We start from the raw sequence: 16,050 nt of genomic DNA, 5'->3' as shown, positions 1-16,050 counted from the left end.
ATTTTTTTGTCTGTTTTTCAGGTGCACAAACTGTCAAGAAGTCTGGAATCCCAGCTCCTAGAGAAATGCCCTCTGCCATAACAAGAGACCGTAGTTCTCTAAGGGACCAACTGAAGAGCTCTTCCACTAAGAGAATGGTTTCCAGTGCCAGCACTTCCAGCCTTTCCACCCTGACAAAGCAGACACGGAATTCAACCAAATCCCGTGCGGATGCGGAGGTCCAAGAAAAGGGCCTTCTGGAATGCCAGGTAAAGGAGCTTCTCGCTGAGGCAAAGGCTAAAAACTTAGAGCTCAGCAATCTCAGGATGGAGTTGCAGCGCTGTAAGGGTAAAGCCTCCGCTGCTTCCTCTTTACCCTCACCCAACTCTATATCACACCAAGAGCCTGCAGCTGATCGCGAGCATGGACAGGTGGGGGAGGCCCTTGTGCTGGTCGCAGAGCTGAGAGAGAAGAATGGGAAGTTTCAGAGAGAGCTGGCAGCCCTCAGGGAGGAGAACCAGGCACTGAAGGAAAAGCTGCTTAGCTTGGAGGCATCTCCTATCTGTAGTACAAACACAACAACCTCCTTGAAGCCTTTGGTGAATGGTCTGTCTTCAGACTCTTCAGCTCCTCAACAGCATAATCTCCCCTCTGCTGCCAGCCCACTCAAAACCTCTGGATCCTCCAGCTCAGACATCACCAAGGGGTCACCATCACCTGACTCCTCAGAATTTGAGAAGATCCCATCTCGCTCAGAATCAGCAAGCAGTGGTGTCAGTGGGGGCACTGATCAAACAGGGGTAGTTAACAGTGGCAGAGGTCAGGACATCTCCTTGCAGAGCCTGACAGAACAGATTCACAAGATGGAAGAGAGCCACCACAGCACATCAGAGGAGCTGCAGGCAACACTGCAGGAGCTGGCTGACCAGCAGCAAGTGGTGCAGGAGCTGACGGCCGAGAATGAGCGTCTGGCTGAGGAGAAACGCCTCCTGCAGACCTCACTTCAACAGCAGAGAGAGCGTCTGGAGGTGCTGGCCCAGAAGAATGAAACGCTGGCTGTCCGGCTTCAGGAGCAGGCTCAGACTCAGGCCCAGAGGGAGGAGGAGCTGGGTAGCCAAGGGCCTCGACTGGTTGAGCTGGAGCAGAGGTATGCTGAGCTGGTGGAGAGTTCACGCTTTGAACGGGAGAAGCTGGTGGACATCCAGCAGCAACTCACAGGCAGCCTGCGGGCTCTGGAGGAAGAGCACCAGGAGGCCCAGAGCCAGGTGCGCTGCCTAAGAGAGGAGTTAGACAGGTTGCAAGCCCAGCTGGACAGGGAGCTGGAAGTTGGAGGTCAGGCAGTACAAGCTGCAGAGGAGCAGAGGGCAACAGCTGAGGGTCTGAGACTGGAAAACAGTAGGCTGAAGGCACAGGTGGATATTGAGAGGCAAAAGGTGACTGAGCTGAAGGCAATGCAAAGTGCCAGTGACAACACTGAGCTGCAGACTTTGCTGAAGACAGCCCACACTGAGAGAGACCGGCTGGAAGTGGAGCTAACAGAACTAAGACAGGAGCTGCTTCAGGCCCAAGCTGAGACTGAGCATGTGCGAGGCTCCATGTCTAAGGTAAGAGGGGTGCAAGCTGATAAAAAAATTTCCATCTTGTCATTTGTAGTATATGTGATTAATTGCCCCTTCACTAGGCCTGTTGATTAAATACATAAGAACTATAAAAGAAATATGTTTTACATTTAAAAAATATTTATGTTCATATAGTGCCTCTGTATAGTTTGTTGCTTCCACCGTAGTGGCATGTGTACACAGCAGGGGTTTCATTTCTAACGTTTGATTATGGACAAATTGGACTCTGAAAGAGGTGTATGTCAATTCCCAAACAACAACAGTGATGTATAAAAACAAACACTTTATGGGCACACCTGACCCATACTCTGAGCCATGCATGCAAACATTTTGTAGACTGAGGAAACTCCCTACACAGACTGTAAAAATGAATTTTATGGAATCTTGCATATAATGGGACAGCTCACACATTCAGTTTCACTTCACATAACGTGAAGGGATGAAGTGGTGTTATTTGTACCTTTCTATGAGCACTTTCAGTTGTGTTTTTAAAAAAAAAAAAAATCTCAAAATTATGTTCCAGTCAGTGTTTCATAATCGCCCCCCCACCCCCTGAGCACAAAATGCTGTTGACACTTGTGGTCAGTTGTGGAGATTAAATGCAGAATGATGCCTTGCTTAATTTTCCCCCATAGTAAGCATGAGTGTTCACATCACATTAACTAGCTGAAGAAAATGTCATAATCACTTGCAGAAATCCAAGTAATGTATGAGAACCTTATTGAATTGCAAAACACAGCACCAATAGTTTCCAGTAATATCTTGTAATACTGTGCATGCATCACCAAGTACGGTGTTAGTTTTTTATGTAGTGTTTGTGTGTAAAATTGTGGCAGTGAACATGACTGCTGTGAAGTGCGTAGAGTAAACTGGAGGCCCCAGGGTGGCTGCCACTCAGACTTCTTCAGTCACCTCACCCAGCACATCTGCAACACTTGTATATATGGATTGTGTACACTGACAGCTCTCATACAGTCATCACACTGTATATTCTTGTTATGACCATAATAGGCAAATTTACCATAACAAACCTACCAAAATCCAATGTTGAAATGATCTCCCAGTGTCAGTATACTGCTGATAATTGCCATTTTAACAAGGTGAAAATAAATCATTGTCAGTAACATATTAATGCTGCAGTGATGCTCATGAGTAATGCTGCATGATGGATGCATTGACACTACTAGAGAACTACATAAATGCAACAAGCAGGCTGATATTATGTATCAGTTTGCTTTATATTGTTTTTTTTTTTTTTAATGATTAAATGGTTTTTAAGTTAAACTGGGATCTATAAAGGTTACATTACTTGCAGGTGTTTTAATGTACACGTTCAGTTTTAGTGTGGATCCTGTGCACTTAAAAAAAAAAAAAAAAAGAGGTCCTGCGATATAAATTGTGATTTGCCGTGTTTAAGTTTCCAGGAATTCCCAAAAGAACGATCTGTTCATCTGCACTTACTGTAAGCTGATATTTTGTAATACTGTGCGTGTGTTGGATTTGACTGGTATAAAACCTCTTAATGATTAAAAATATGGCTGAAAGGAGGGCCATAATATTTTCATAACTCTTGAGTGTGACTGAGGACAAACCTCTTACACACTGGTTTGAACATGACCATTAAATTGGTATTGAGTGCCTCACCACTGCAGCGCATGAACTCATTGCCACTTAAATGATTTTCATATGTTTTTCAGTATTCACTTTGGTTTTCCCCTACAAAACCACACATCCGAGAAAGGCTGAGGCATTGTGGGTTTGGGGTCATGTTGGTGGTGGTTGTTCCAAAATGAGATGTGTCACCATCAGCTTAGTAATGTCATCGTTATTGGACTGTGACTGTTGTGCCAACAGTAGGGTGGACCCTCAGTCACACAGCTCTCCTCTGGCACATGGGTGTGAGGGTGAGGCCACTCCATAACTTAACTCACAAACATCTTGATCTATTAGAGCCACATGGTGTCAGTTGGAGGGTGTCCTGCGTGACTACATCAGTGTCTTGTTTTAGTATGTTATTCTCACAGAGATCTGACTTACAAGGTCATTTCTCAAAGCAGCAGTCATCGTGGTACTCTGACTTCAGCTTCAGTGGAGCAGAAAACACTGATGTAGTCAGAACTTGTAAGTCAGTGCCATCCTGCATGTCACTCATTTCCTCTAATGCCAAATAAGTTTTGTCAGGCACACCTTTGTAAATGTTCACTTAATTGAAACTGAACCTTGTTTGTTTCAATCAGATGAAACCATCGAGGAGATGTAATAAATAATGAAATAAGCATCTATTATTTAATCTTCCAACACACATATAGTGAAAAACATTATTATTCTTTCTTCAGCCAGAAGTGTCTTAACCACACATCTGTTTTACACAGTGACAGCCAGCTGTTAGTATCATGTGAAACACAGTCTCTTTGTTTTTACTGATTGATCCACTAAAGTCATTATAAGCTCTTTTATGTTTACACAGGTGGAGGCAAAATGCCAGCAGCTTCAGGAGCGGGCTGAGAAGAGAGAGCTGGATCTATGCAGCCGAGTCGCTGCCCTGGAGGAGGCAGGAATCCAGGCTGAGAACCAGGTGAAGGAGCTGAAGGAGACTATATTCGAGCTGGAGGACCAGGTGGAGCAGCAGAGGGCTGTTAACTGCCACACCAACCAAGCTGTCCTGGACATGGAGAGTAAGTTCATATAACTGGGTGTTCAGTTCCCTGCAGTTCCCTAGTGCTCTGTGGAGCCTTAACTTGAAGTCTTAATGCAATTTAGATTTGGTGGTTTCTAATATCTGATATATTCTCATAAATGGGGTGACAGAGTAATAGAAATGCATCCAAATAGACTACAGAGCTGAAACAATATGTCTTTAAACAGTTCAAAAACTGAAGGTAGGGTTTATAGAAGGACTGTTGGAAGAGACTGCATTATGAAAGCTCATAAACTAGCAACTGAGAGTGTATAAAAACGACATGCAAGGTGAGTGCATACTGTAACTCTTCTGTCATTGACTTTCCATAAGTGCAGTTGGCTAATTTTATCTGGCCGTGTTTTGACAAGCTGTTGCAAATCATAATGAATGAGTTTAGTCTGATAATGATTATTTTAGTGCTCTCCACCATACTGAAAACTGTACAGCTGGTAGTGCACACTCATTTATTGAATCTGCAGTATGCTAGACCTCACCTGTGGTACCGTTTGGGAAGAAGTTCTCAAAGACCTTGAATTTGCTGTTGCAGATCTTGTCAAAAAGCTGGAGGAGCAGAAGGCTGAAGCTGAGCGACAACTGAAAGTTATGAATAGGCAGATGAAGGTAAGAAATCATAGGGACGAGAGCCCTGTTGTTGGATGTCTACCATATACTATCCCACTCTTCCAGTATGTTGTTGAGGTCTTTAAGCTCAGAATTCACAGCATCCGTGTTACTGTGATAACAGTTACAGTTTAGTGCTTACCAGTTTAGTTCAGGTGACCATAGTCATTCTTTTACAGTTGTCCTTGAGCCCCTACAAGGATGAGAGAGAGAGAGAGAGATTCTAGGTGGAGTATCACGTTAAGTTCATTTTTCCTTGTCTTTTTGCCAAAGAGTCTTCTTTCCACAAAGTATTGTTCCAGTAGCATTGGGGAATATGCAGGTGGTGTCCTGATGCGGGCACCTTTTGTATTTCTTGGAAGGCATTGATTTTCTTCCATAAACATCAGTTTAGTTTAATCTTTAAAATCGACATTATCTGTGTGTGAGATAAAGTCTTGCTGGAATTAATGGTGATTTATATTATATTGAGTTTGTACACTGCTGAACTTTCTGTCTGCCATTTATCTGACTGCTGATGGATGGTGGTCTGACAAAATAATAAAAATGTTGTAATTTCTAGTCAAAGCTGTGAATCCCTAGAAAAAGTCAGTGTTCCAGTAGAAAACAAGATTCAGTGTAACTTGGAGACTACATAGCCAAAAATACATCTACAAAGCACTGATTTTGACTTTAAAACACTGAGTATGCTCTTAGATGTTTTTGACTTTTACCTGAGTGGGAAGGGAAATTTTCAGGTCTTTTTTTCAGTGTCTGTTGCCCAGAGGAAACCAAAGACTTTTTCTGCCTACCTTTTGATGTTGAAATCCATTTTTCCCTGTCTTGAGGTTTTTAAATTTTACACCTTGGCAGTTTTCACAGCACATTCTGAAATTTGGTTTGGAATAACTAAGCAAAATTTCACTGATGGGTTGTTGTAGTTTTTCCTGTAATTGTTGGATTGAAAATTCACGAGGATATGCAAAACCCATTTTACATAATGCATGTAGTATCGCTTGTTTCCCTTCACGTAAGGACCAGTTATTCTTCCATCCAGTTAAATTCAAATGGTTTGTAGTCATTTTCTGTTAGTATGAATTCACCTGTATGCGTATCTGCATCCACATGTTTTTGCCTTTAGGATGAAAAGGAGGAGTGGCGGCGTTTTCAGGCAGACCTTCAGACGGCTGTGGTCGTAGCCAATGACATCAAGGTGGAAGCTCAGCAGGAGCTGCGTACACTTAGGAGGCAGCTGCAGGAGGAGCAGGATCGCAACGCAAAGATTTCTGCAGACCTTGAGGCCCTGCAGGGAGTCAGGTACCATCTTCTCCATACTCCACTTTTTCAGTTCCTCTCCCTCCACCAATCTCCCCTTTTTTAGCATCGGGCTGCAGTTCCTTTCTCCCTGTACATATGTGGTCATGAGATACCCGCCAGAGTCTTGCCATATCTCCACCTAGCTGTGTTTTATACATGCGGTATGAATGAGAATGACCCCCAAGAATCTCTTAAGACATATCTACATTTAGTATAGATATAATTTAGTTCATATCTTTTTGTTTCACAAGAGCAAACCCTTGGAGTCTTAATGTCAAGGTTCCCGGGATTTGGCAGACTCTGTTGGTACAGTAAATGAGCCGTCTCCTGCGGTATTTCCCTCTGTGTATTCTGTTCCTTTTAAGCTGCTGCCCTCTCTGTCTCCCTCTTCCACACTTACCCTCCAGTAACATTCAAACTTCACACTCAAAACGCAGCAAACTTCAGAATATTGATAATATAGGATAATAGGATTTTTTTTTTTTTAATTACATGGTGGCAGATCTGCTCTAATCACAGATCCCACTTTGATCCAAGTGTGTTACAGCAAATATCCCACACCAATCTGTCACACTATTTAAGACTTCACATAGTGCTGTCGGACTGTGGCAGTGCAGTAATGTTGATGAGCATTGCATCAGATCATGTTATTATATAAGTGTGTTTTAGTGTGCAAATACCATAGTGTTTTTGATGGTCTTGTCCTCTTTCATTATCATGCCAGGTCAAATACTTCTGTGGCAAAGTCTGCTTAGATTTGTGACTATACAGCGCTCTATTTTTATTTGCGGCTGGTCATGGTATAATCCTTTTTAGGTAGCAAAACAATTTTGCCTTGAACCATTTTTATTCATAAAATCTCACCTCACAAAACCCATTAGTAGTTTAAGTAACAGTAATATTTGGTTTAAAAACCAGATATGTCCTTTCTTCAGATTTCGTGCAGTACTTGTGAATATAGTAGTGGCTTTAGACCATGGCTAAATCAGCAAACTCTCCCCAAGATTAGCTGTTACGCTGCCCTCGCTCCCCATCTCCAGCAGCTCCCTGTGATGACTCTGTCAAAGATGTCCCTCTGACAAGCCTCCCTATGTAAAATCCAGGTGAGTTTCCTGCCCTGCCAGTGCTCGCTCAGCCAGCCTGCCTCTCTCTGCCCTGTGTGCTGCTGATGCTCACTGACCTTCCTGTCTGTGTTTGGCTTCGTGTTGCTGCTTCAGCCTGTCTGACTCTGTCTGTCTTTCTGTGTGCTGGCTGACTGCACCCTCAGGGCTATTTTACCCTTTTGGTTTGCTTTGCCTGGTTCTCTCAACCTTTAGTTCAAATAGATGTATCTGGTGCCACCTGCTGTCCTGTAAATGAATAACACTCTTAATTTTTTTTGGTTATATAGCAGGATGATCTGCACGGCATGACTGGAATAAACTCATGCTATGCATCATCTGCTGCAGATACATTTGATCACCGGTGATTTTATTGAAATTTGACATTGAGTGACTGTATTAATCCTTTGAGGTATGCATGGAGCAGAGATTTTAGAAGTCTGCAAGTGCCCACAGGTCTGGCTTTGAAAATAATAATGCTAAGAAGAAAATAAGATCTCTGTTTACACCGTAGTTACACATAGATAGTAGTTCATGTCCCTTCTTCTTTTCCTTTCAGAATAAGCTCCGGAGCTACTTTTGATACCAAGACTGCAGTAGAAGGGCACTAAAGAAGCGCCTCTCACCTCAGCACCATGTGAAGACAGTGTTATTGTTGCACTTAATATGACATTAAACATGTAATGTGGTAAAACAGTTTCATTGTAAGCCACTGTGACCTCTGTAACCACAGACAAATTCTCATGACACAGCCTGGCTTCTGTTCCTCTTCATGTCTTTACATATTGGAACTTTTGAAAATACTGTATTTTTGTTTCTCAATGAATGTACTCTTTATTTTTGTGATTCCTTTGTGTTTCTGATGAGATGCCATGATTGAGAGACTCTTTTTTTCTAATAATGTGTGAAGCTGCATTGTGCCTTTCAGAAAGTCCAGCAAATGAGGTGTTACAGAAATAACACTGAAAACTGGTAGAGGAATGAAAATATGGGTACATGTTCAGAGTAGCAAAGCTCAAAGATTAAAATTTCCCCAAACACTCTGCCAGACAAACTTGTAACATCAGAAAATGCACATTGCAAGGCCAGAGCAACACAATAGAAGAAAAGTCCAGTTGATATCATTCATACAATAGGTTGTTCTGGACCTAATATATTCTGCTTACTAGCACTATATTAGTCAAATTGTTGTCACTTGTTTATTTTAAAACTTGCCTTTTTTAAGACTCTTGAGTCCTGTGATTGAAATAAAATGCAGTCTCCTGTTAAGCCATTTGATGGCACTATAGAACACTTAATAACTATAAATTCCTGACATCTTATCACACAGGTATCATCTGCACTGTTTCTATTTGCCTGTTTTTAATGATTGCAATATTTCTTTTAAATGTTTTCTTAATATTATAGTGCCAAAATTGGAACTGCCACAAACACAAACAGCTGCACCGCTCTACTGAAACATGCCATTTTAACCCTTAGACCAAGAAGACTGTGTTACATGTTCCTGAAAGGATTATTTTTTCCTGCAAAGCACCACTTTTAAGTAATGAGCTGAATTCATTTTCTTTAATTCCCAATTTTTAGCTGCATAATTTGATATCAAATTAAACACAAAGACCTTTTTATCTCAAAAAAATCACGTTAAACAGACTCTGAGATTTTATTTAACATCCTTAATGTATCACTCAGTTACCGTGATGTAATTTTGGAAGATGTCATGTTTGGTTTATTTCATCTTTCAGCAAAATCCTTGCAAAATATTGCATACTGTGGCAGTATACAATTATACGGTTGCAGGATCTCAGGTTACAGTTTTTAAAAGCCATATTTTAAACCCAAGGTGAAGGTACTGGTGCTCAAAATGTAAACATTTGGATACACTCAAAAAGACCTTCTAAAAAATAAAATGAGCAAGTAATGATGTGAGCGTTTTCTTTTGATGAAAAATTTATGAATGTCCTGTTTATTTATTCTGCCTAGAAAGACTCGTGACTGGTTTTATGCTTGTGAACTGATAGAAGTATATTATTATGTCTGACTGCTGTTCGTTAGGCAAATGAATAAATGGAATGGCACCAGTCTAACTGCAGTCGTGTTTCTCTGTCCGTCTACTTTGTGGAAGTGAGTTTAAAAACGTCTTTGTCTTTTCTTCCTCATCCTTCATTAAAGAGGCTGTAGGCCTTCAACTGTAGCTTTTAGTCCAATGTTCAACAGGTACTGTGCACAGAAAGTGTCTGGCCTGCTCAGATTGGGTTTTTCCAAACTTCTTATCTTCAACTGGTCATCAGTTATTGACAGTTCTTTAGTTCAAGCTAATCACATGATCTTGTTGATCCACTGAGCAAACAGCCTATTTTTAAAACGTGCCTTCTTCCCTTTCTCGCTGATCAATTGGTTATCTCATGAGATAAGCTCTAAATCCAGTTCACATTTTGCCTGCAGCTTCTCCTCCCTCTAGTATATGTGCTATACATGTCTCTACACAGCAATCCTATTCATTGTGTCTGCCAGGTCCCAAGGTGAAGAGGTGAGAGCATCCGACTCCGATAACGGCCGTCATTGGTGCGGCATCTCCATGATCCCGACCACACCCGCCGACGCCAGCGGAGATGCCAACACAGAGCCTGGAGCTACTGTCAAATCCCTCATTAAGTCCTTTGATACTGTTGGACACAGTGAGCTCGAGCACCTCAACACATAAACACACACTTTCAGGGAATCCCATTACAGAGTGTAACCGCAGAGCAGAGCAGCTGCTGAGTAGTGAATATTTCTCTGTAATGTGTGCGGGCGGGCGGGACGGTCTGGTCTGAGTTGATCTCAGGCAGGATGGAGTGTTTCCTTTTGTATTTGAGTAAAATCAAAAGTGACATACTGGGTAAATCTGCAACTGACAAGGAAGGATTTTTCATTAAGAGCTTTAGTTACAGCTGCGTTGCAGAGATTCTCGTTACATTTGTTCAGCAGCTTCAATTTGGAGCATAAAATTTGCAGGTACAAAAGTAAAGTTCCAGAATATTTGGTTTATTTTGTCTTTTAACAAAGGCTGTTTCTCATTTACTGAAACAAGTTAGACTTCTAAAAATAGTTGGTAAACACCAGAACCTTTCCTGAATAAAAAATACTATTAAATTCACAAATATCAGAAATAAAAAAGACTAGAGTCCAACCATAAATAAACATGAAACATTGGCACGTGACATTTGTTTAATCTCAATGCTACAAACACTCTGTTTTTGATGCTTGGTGACACTTTTGGACTTTAAGATTTCTGTGTCATTTTGTCCCTCATTAAAATTGCTGCTTAGATTATTTTATCATCTACAAAGATGGAAAAAAAAAAGGTGTAAATACAGAGACTTTACAGTACTTGCACTTCATGTATAATATAATACTCAAGGCTCTTCTGAACTCAGTGGTTGCATGACTTGGTATTGCAGATGGACCAGGTCACACAGTTCAGATGCATTCCTCCACAAGAAGCCCACTGAGTGGGATCCCTGTGCGCACTGCACCTGCTGCTGCCGTCTCCCCTATCCAGGTATACTCCCCGTTTCCCTTTAAACTTCAAATATCAGCTTCCTGTAAGTGGACCTGCTTCAGATGACTGTTTTATCTTCTTTTAGAGACACTCACACATAAAGCCACTGTCAAAGACACTGGAGAAAAGAATTAATCATGGAGAATTCTCCCATCCTCATGGTATGTAAAACAGAAATAATTTAGGGCATAGTGTAATAGTAATAATAGTTCAATCAAATATCCATATTTCCTTTTAACTGCCATACAGGAACAAATGATGGTTTTTAGCCAAAGTCCACTGTGTCCTCATTGCAAACCTAATGAATGGTAATAACGACATGCAAACATCCGACTGCTCCTGGTTTGGTGGAAAATTTTATGGTTCTTTTCCTTGGAAACAATGCTGTAAAATTTGTGCCTGACTCTTAAAATGTCAGCATCTACGTTCAGCAGGTGTTCCTGTTTCATCCCTGAGGAGTCATTTGAAAAACACACATTGACTTTAGAATCATTGACTTTAGATTATTGTGATGGGGAATTTTTCTTTAAATGTTCTATTGCAGGAAATCCAGATTATTTAGATTTCACCTTTCATTATATTCAAGTATGTCTTGGTACAGATAGTGGGTACTGCAGTAGTTCTAGCAACACAAACACCTTGTAGCGTAGCGTGACTTCCCACACCTGCAGAATCCTTTGTTACTGCAAGTCTTAAAACTGAACACACGAATGTGATTTCCCTTTCCCTCTGTTTCCATGCCTTGCATGCCCTGTTATATTTTTGCTTATGTTAAAGTGCCGCTTCAAAACTGCACACTGCGATTTGTCAAATGTACTTTATATTCTGATCCCTTCATTTGTGGCTCTCTCTGTTCATTCCCCTCTTTTGTCTTTCCTCTCCTACACACTTTAATTCCCCAGACAAATTGGCGAACTGCAGGGAAGACCTGAAGCCTAACAGCCTTATGAGGAAGAGCCCTTCTCTGGAGTCTGTAATCAAAACCTCTGCTTCACTCAGCAGCCGCACTGCATCCTTCAGCTACAACCGAGAAAGCAGCAAGCTCAGGTGAGCTTACCTAAATGCATTTTTATCAAGCACGTCACTCTGAGATAAACCCGCTGCTTTAACTTCACTGATTTGAACTTGGAGCTGGTGATTTAATCATAGACTGAAAACCTGCATTTGTTTCATTTAGCTTAGGAGTAGTAAACATCTTTGACTTATGACTTTACTGCATGTGCTATCAGGGTTGGCTTTACTTGACATGCAAACTGAATGTCTGGGTTTGCTCTGGGTTTATACTTATGCAAACATTCTTCACTGTCACAAAGCAAACATGTGAATAAGTTAAACTCTGACTGAGGCTTTAAAGATGATAACACAGCCACTGGTGTGATGAGAAATTTTCATTGACAGTTCATAAGACAAGCTTTATATATATATATATATATATATATATATATATATATATATATATATATATATATATATATATATATATATATATATTTTTTTTTTTTTTTTTTTTTTTTTTTTTTTTTTTAATTTAGCCTCAGAATTCAGAATAGGGTGCATGAATCAGAGGGGTTTTACAGATTTAAGATCAGTACTGTTGTATTTCTGCATTTTAAACTTCCATAGTCTTAGCTAAAGGTTTCTGTGTTACTGTAACTGTTACCTCCTCATAGGCCTTTACAGAAACAACTTCGCACTAAAATTCCCTTTTAGAGAACTCTGGAGTTTCTGAAATTTTATTACCAGCGGTGTTTATTTGACACCGATGACCCGTACACAGTAGCTGTTGTGTTGGCTTATCAGAACTGGAAGAGAGGCAAATGTTAAACAAACATCCTTTATTACTCTTTTTGCCAGTGATCATTTTCATGTGCAGACAACTCCTGCCTGTGTACACTCACGATCACAGGTGGTTTAATCTGTCACAGTGAAACCGCAAAGTTGGTTGAAGCAAAGAAATACTCAGCCAAAACACTGGATACCACCCTTAGCTTCAGTCAACACACTGTTGATGTTAACAAACACCGTCATTTATCTAGAAACTCAGAAACCTGTCAGTCCAGCCTCTCCACATCCTCAGCTGGTATTGTGACTTTGTTCAGCTCTCTGCTCTTCACCATCTGTATTTACAGTATTATTAGTGCTACCAAGAATATATTTTCCACCATCACATACAGCCCACACAGATAATTGGCCTTCTTTTCCCCAGTGTATCCTATCTTTTTAATCTTTTTTCAGCATCTCTTCATTCTTGATATTATTAATGTAAATGCTTGTGAATGAGTTGCAGATGTTCTCAGAGAGGAGATAAGGGGCTGTCTGCTTCCATGTTTGGTATTTTTATGGCTCATGATAAAGCTGCTGTATCACTGATGATAAATGCAGATACTCTCCCCGCTGCAATGTATGTTTGGACAGCATCTTGCTCTTTCTGGCTTCATGGTGCCTCAAACAGAGAAATAATGAATTCAGCAGCAGAGCTGCAATGACGTGTGAAATATTTACTATGCTCAGAGCAATGACCGTGTCTCATGGTCTTCCCATGGCCTCAGTTCCAGCACAAACCCTAGGGAGAAGCCCCTCTTAATAATACTGCAGATAGGCATTTATCCAATCTTTTGTACCATTTAGTAATTTTTCTTTTTTCCTACAGAAATGCAGTGAGTATACTGTGTGTCAGTATTTCATAGAGATATTGGATGAAAAGTAAAATTGGTGCCACTAAAAAAAAAAACAATGCTTAAGGTTTACAACCTGACACTTAAAGTCAGAGTGGATGCTGGAGTCACGCCAAAGTAATCCGGAGCCAACTCTGAACTCCAAGAAGCTTCAGTCTTGTAGTCATAATGAAAAACTGGATGTCCTGGAATTCAGAAGGGAGCTTTCAGAGAGGGAACGTTTGGGAAAACTATGTAGAAAATGAGAATATCAAAGAATATTAAAAAAAAAAAAAAGATTCATTTAAATTTTTTAGTACTGAAACAGATTTTCATTTTTTTATAATGGTATACTATGCAGGTCACTGTACACTGTGATCCTGGAGGCAAGTTCATTTTTAGCTCTAGTTAATATAAATCAGCCTTATATGTAATTTAAAGATGACTTACCCTTTGCAACTTTCCTGAACTGAAACATTACATCTAAGAATATTAGTTTTTAGGTACCCAAAGCATGCATATAAGAAATCTGGACCACTTATGAACATATCCTCCAGATGACTTACTGCAAATGTGCCCCCACCCCACCCAAAATCTCTCTCTGTGATTGTGGTTCGTGTTTCCCTTGTGACAGTGTGGAAAGAAAGGACCCCTTGGCTGCACTGGCGCGGGAGTACGGAGGATCTAAGAGAAATGCTCTACTGAAGTGGTGCCAGAAGAAAACAGAAGGCTATCCGGTAGGGATCACAGGCCGGAGACCTCTCTCAGACACAAGATGAGCTCCATTCACTTTCACCCCCTGCTCTTCTCTGCATCTTTGTCTGACAGTTTTATTTCAGTGTTTCACTATTCTGGCTTTTATTTAAAGGTGAGATGACAGCCTCCCCCCACACCCCCATCTCACCCCCTTTATATTGCAGGGATGTTGTATTGGTTAGTCTGCCCTCAGGTTCAGTAGCTATTTCTTTTTTATTTTTCTGGCGTGAGTGATGTGCTGGACTGTAATGGCACATTACTCCTCCTGTCATCTCAGTGGGGATATGAAATCACTGTGGCACAGCAGTAATGGAAACAATGAAGCACCAGTCTTACAGACACACTGGATTTATACCTGTGTGTATTTTTATAGCCTGCATTGTTTTTTCTGCATGCCCATTTTATTTTTTAATGTTGTTGTGCTCCCAGTTGTGTTACCTGGGTTCCATGAAACCTAGTGCTAACACGCTCCCCTAATACCCAGTTTAAGGAGCCCATTAAGTCCAGTGGGATTAGAGATTTATCTCTGTAACCACTGTGTGTTTGTGCCAGCATATAAAACTCTATACAGGGAGACTGATTGCAGCCTGAAAACACAGGTTTAGGAGAAAGAGAGCAGTTATTTCATTCTCAGCCTTCTGATAGAAATTATAGATGTAACTGGCTCTGTGTGTGTCTCTCTGTGGTTTGGGGTGAGTCCAATAGCACGTAGCTCTGGATTGACTAAGTATGAAAAGGCACAGATAATAACTGCTAAAAATAAACCCAGCTGTCACAGTGATAAATAGTGAATTATTGGATGAGTTGTCAGATCAATAGTTCCATTTCACAAGGACAGTGGTGCTCAGTGAACTTTGACCCCCCCCCCCTTCTTATGAGAACGGGTGCTCGATGGCCACAGTGGTGCATGTTTTGGTGAAACACGCTCAGCAGATCTTCTGTGATGGAAACAGTTGACTTAATGAGATAAAACTGACAATCTGTCTGATAAAATGCTGGTCCTGAACACAGGCTGCCTGGCTCAAATTGTTTAGACTGTTTTGAGATCTGTGGACAGCGGAAGCGTGTTCAAAGACTCTCTCTTGTAGTGGAAGGTCACCAGTGTAACATTCATTAATGCCACAGTTTTCCCACTCAGCTGGATGCTCATTAAAAAGTAGTTTCCTCTGCAGCTATAATACACTGGAAATCTTTTAACATGGGATTAAAAAGCTAAGCTAAACAAGTCCAACTGGGCTACATCTTCAGGAAGCCTATTTTCTCCTGTGCCCATACTGATGAATGAGTGATAGGGGCATATAACAGTCTCACAATCTCTTTTTTGGGTGTAGTCTTATCCAGAAAAACATTTCATGTGTTTCACATGTAAGTCATGTCTAAGTAATTAGCATCTTTAGCTGTCACATAAATCTAGTGGTGTGAAATGGACAGCATTTCCCTCTGAAATATTCTGATTAAAAAAAAAAAATCTCAGTTCAGTTCGGTGCAACATTAAAACCCCTTAACGGAGCCTCATTCCCACTGCTTTGGATTTAACTATGGGACATTATGAGCCGGTCTCACAAAGGGCTCAGTAACACTGTGTGATTATTTGTGAGTATCAGGAATGCATTAAGAAGATTTGGCTACTAGGAGTGTTTCAGTCTGTGGCATAATCACTCCCCTCCTGGAACAACTGTTCTCGGTTTGAATTGCGGTCCCTTCGTGCCTCTGCATTTTCTCCATGTGTGCCATGTGCATGGCCTGTAATTGGATTTAGTACCGGGCCATTACTTTGGCAGTTAACCTGAAACATGTTTACTTT

The 16,050-nt window shown here is 40.9% G+C and overlaps 1 protein-coding gene across 4 annotated transcripts in view; it reads left to right on the top strand.

Annotated features, from left to right (window-relative positions):
- specc1 (sperm antigen with calponin homology and coiled-coil domains 1) overlaps positions 1–16,050 on the top strand; it is a 76,028-nt gene that overhangs the window by 36,639 nt on the left and 23,339 nt on the right. For 2 of the 4 annotated variants that reach the window (XM_030745607.1, XM_030745608.1), the window contains exons 4-12: positions 22–1,583; positions 4,066–4,273; positions 4,826–4,899; positions 6,020–6,195; positions 9,807–9,970; positions 10,736–10,836; positions 10,922–10,997; positions 11,739–11,883; positions 14,125–14,227. In XM_030745607.1, coding sequence (XP_030601467.1) covers positions 22–1,583; positions 4,066–4,273; positions 4,826–4,899; positions 6,020–6,195; positions 9,807–9,970; positions 10,736–10,836; positions 10,922–10,997; positions 11,739–11,883; positions 14,125–14,227 — 2,609 coding nt within the window. Of the gene's footprint in view, positions 1–21; positions 1,584–4,065; positions 4,274–4,825; positions 4,900–6,019; positions 6,196–7,854; positions 9,365–9,806; positions 9,971–10,735; positions 10,837–10,921; positions 10,998–11,738; positions 11,884–14,124; positions 14,228–16,050 lie in introns of those variants that run through there. The other 2 variants (XR_004020952.1, XM_030745609.1) reach the window with 2 other exon arrangements.

This window comes from Archocentrus centrarchus, chromosome 14 (genome assembly GCF_007364275.1).
Source record: "Archocentrus centrarchus isolate MPI-CPG fArcCen1 chromosome 14, fArcCen1, whole genome shotgun sequence".
NCBI lineage: Eukaryota > Metazoa > Chordata > Actinopteri > Cichliformes > Cichlidae > Archocentrus > Archocentrus centrarchus.
Note: the sequence above shows the minus strand (reverse complement) of the source record. Positions and strands in the feature narration are given on the sequence as shown.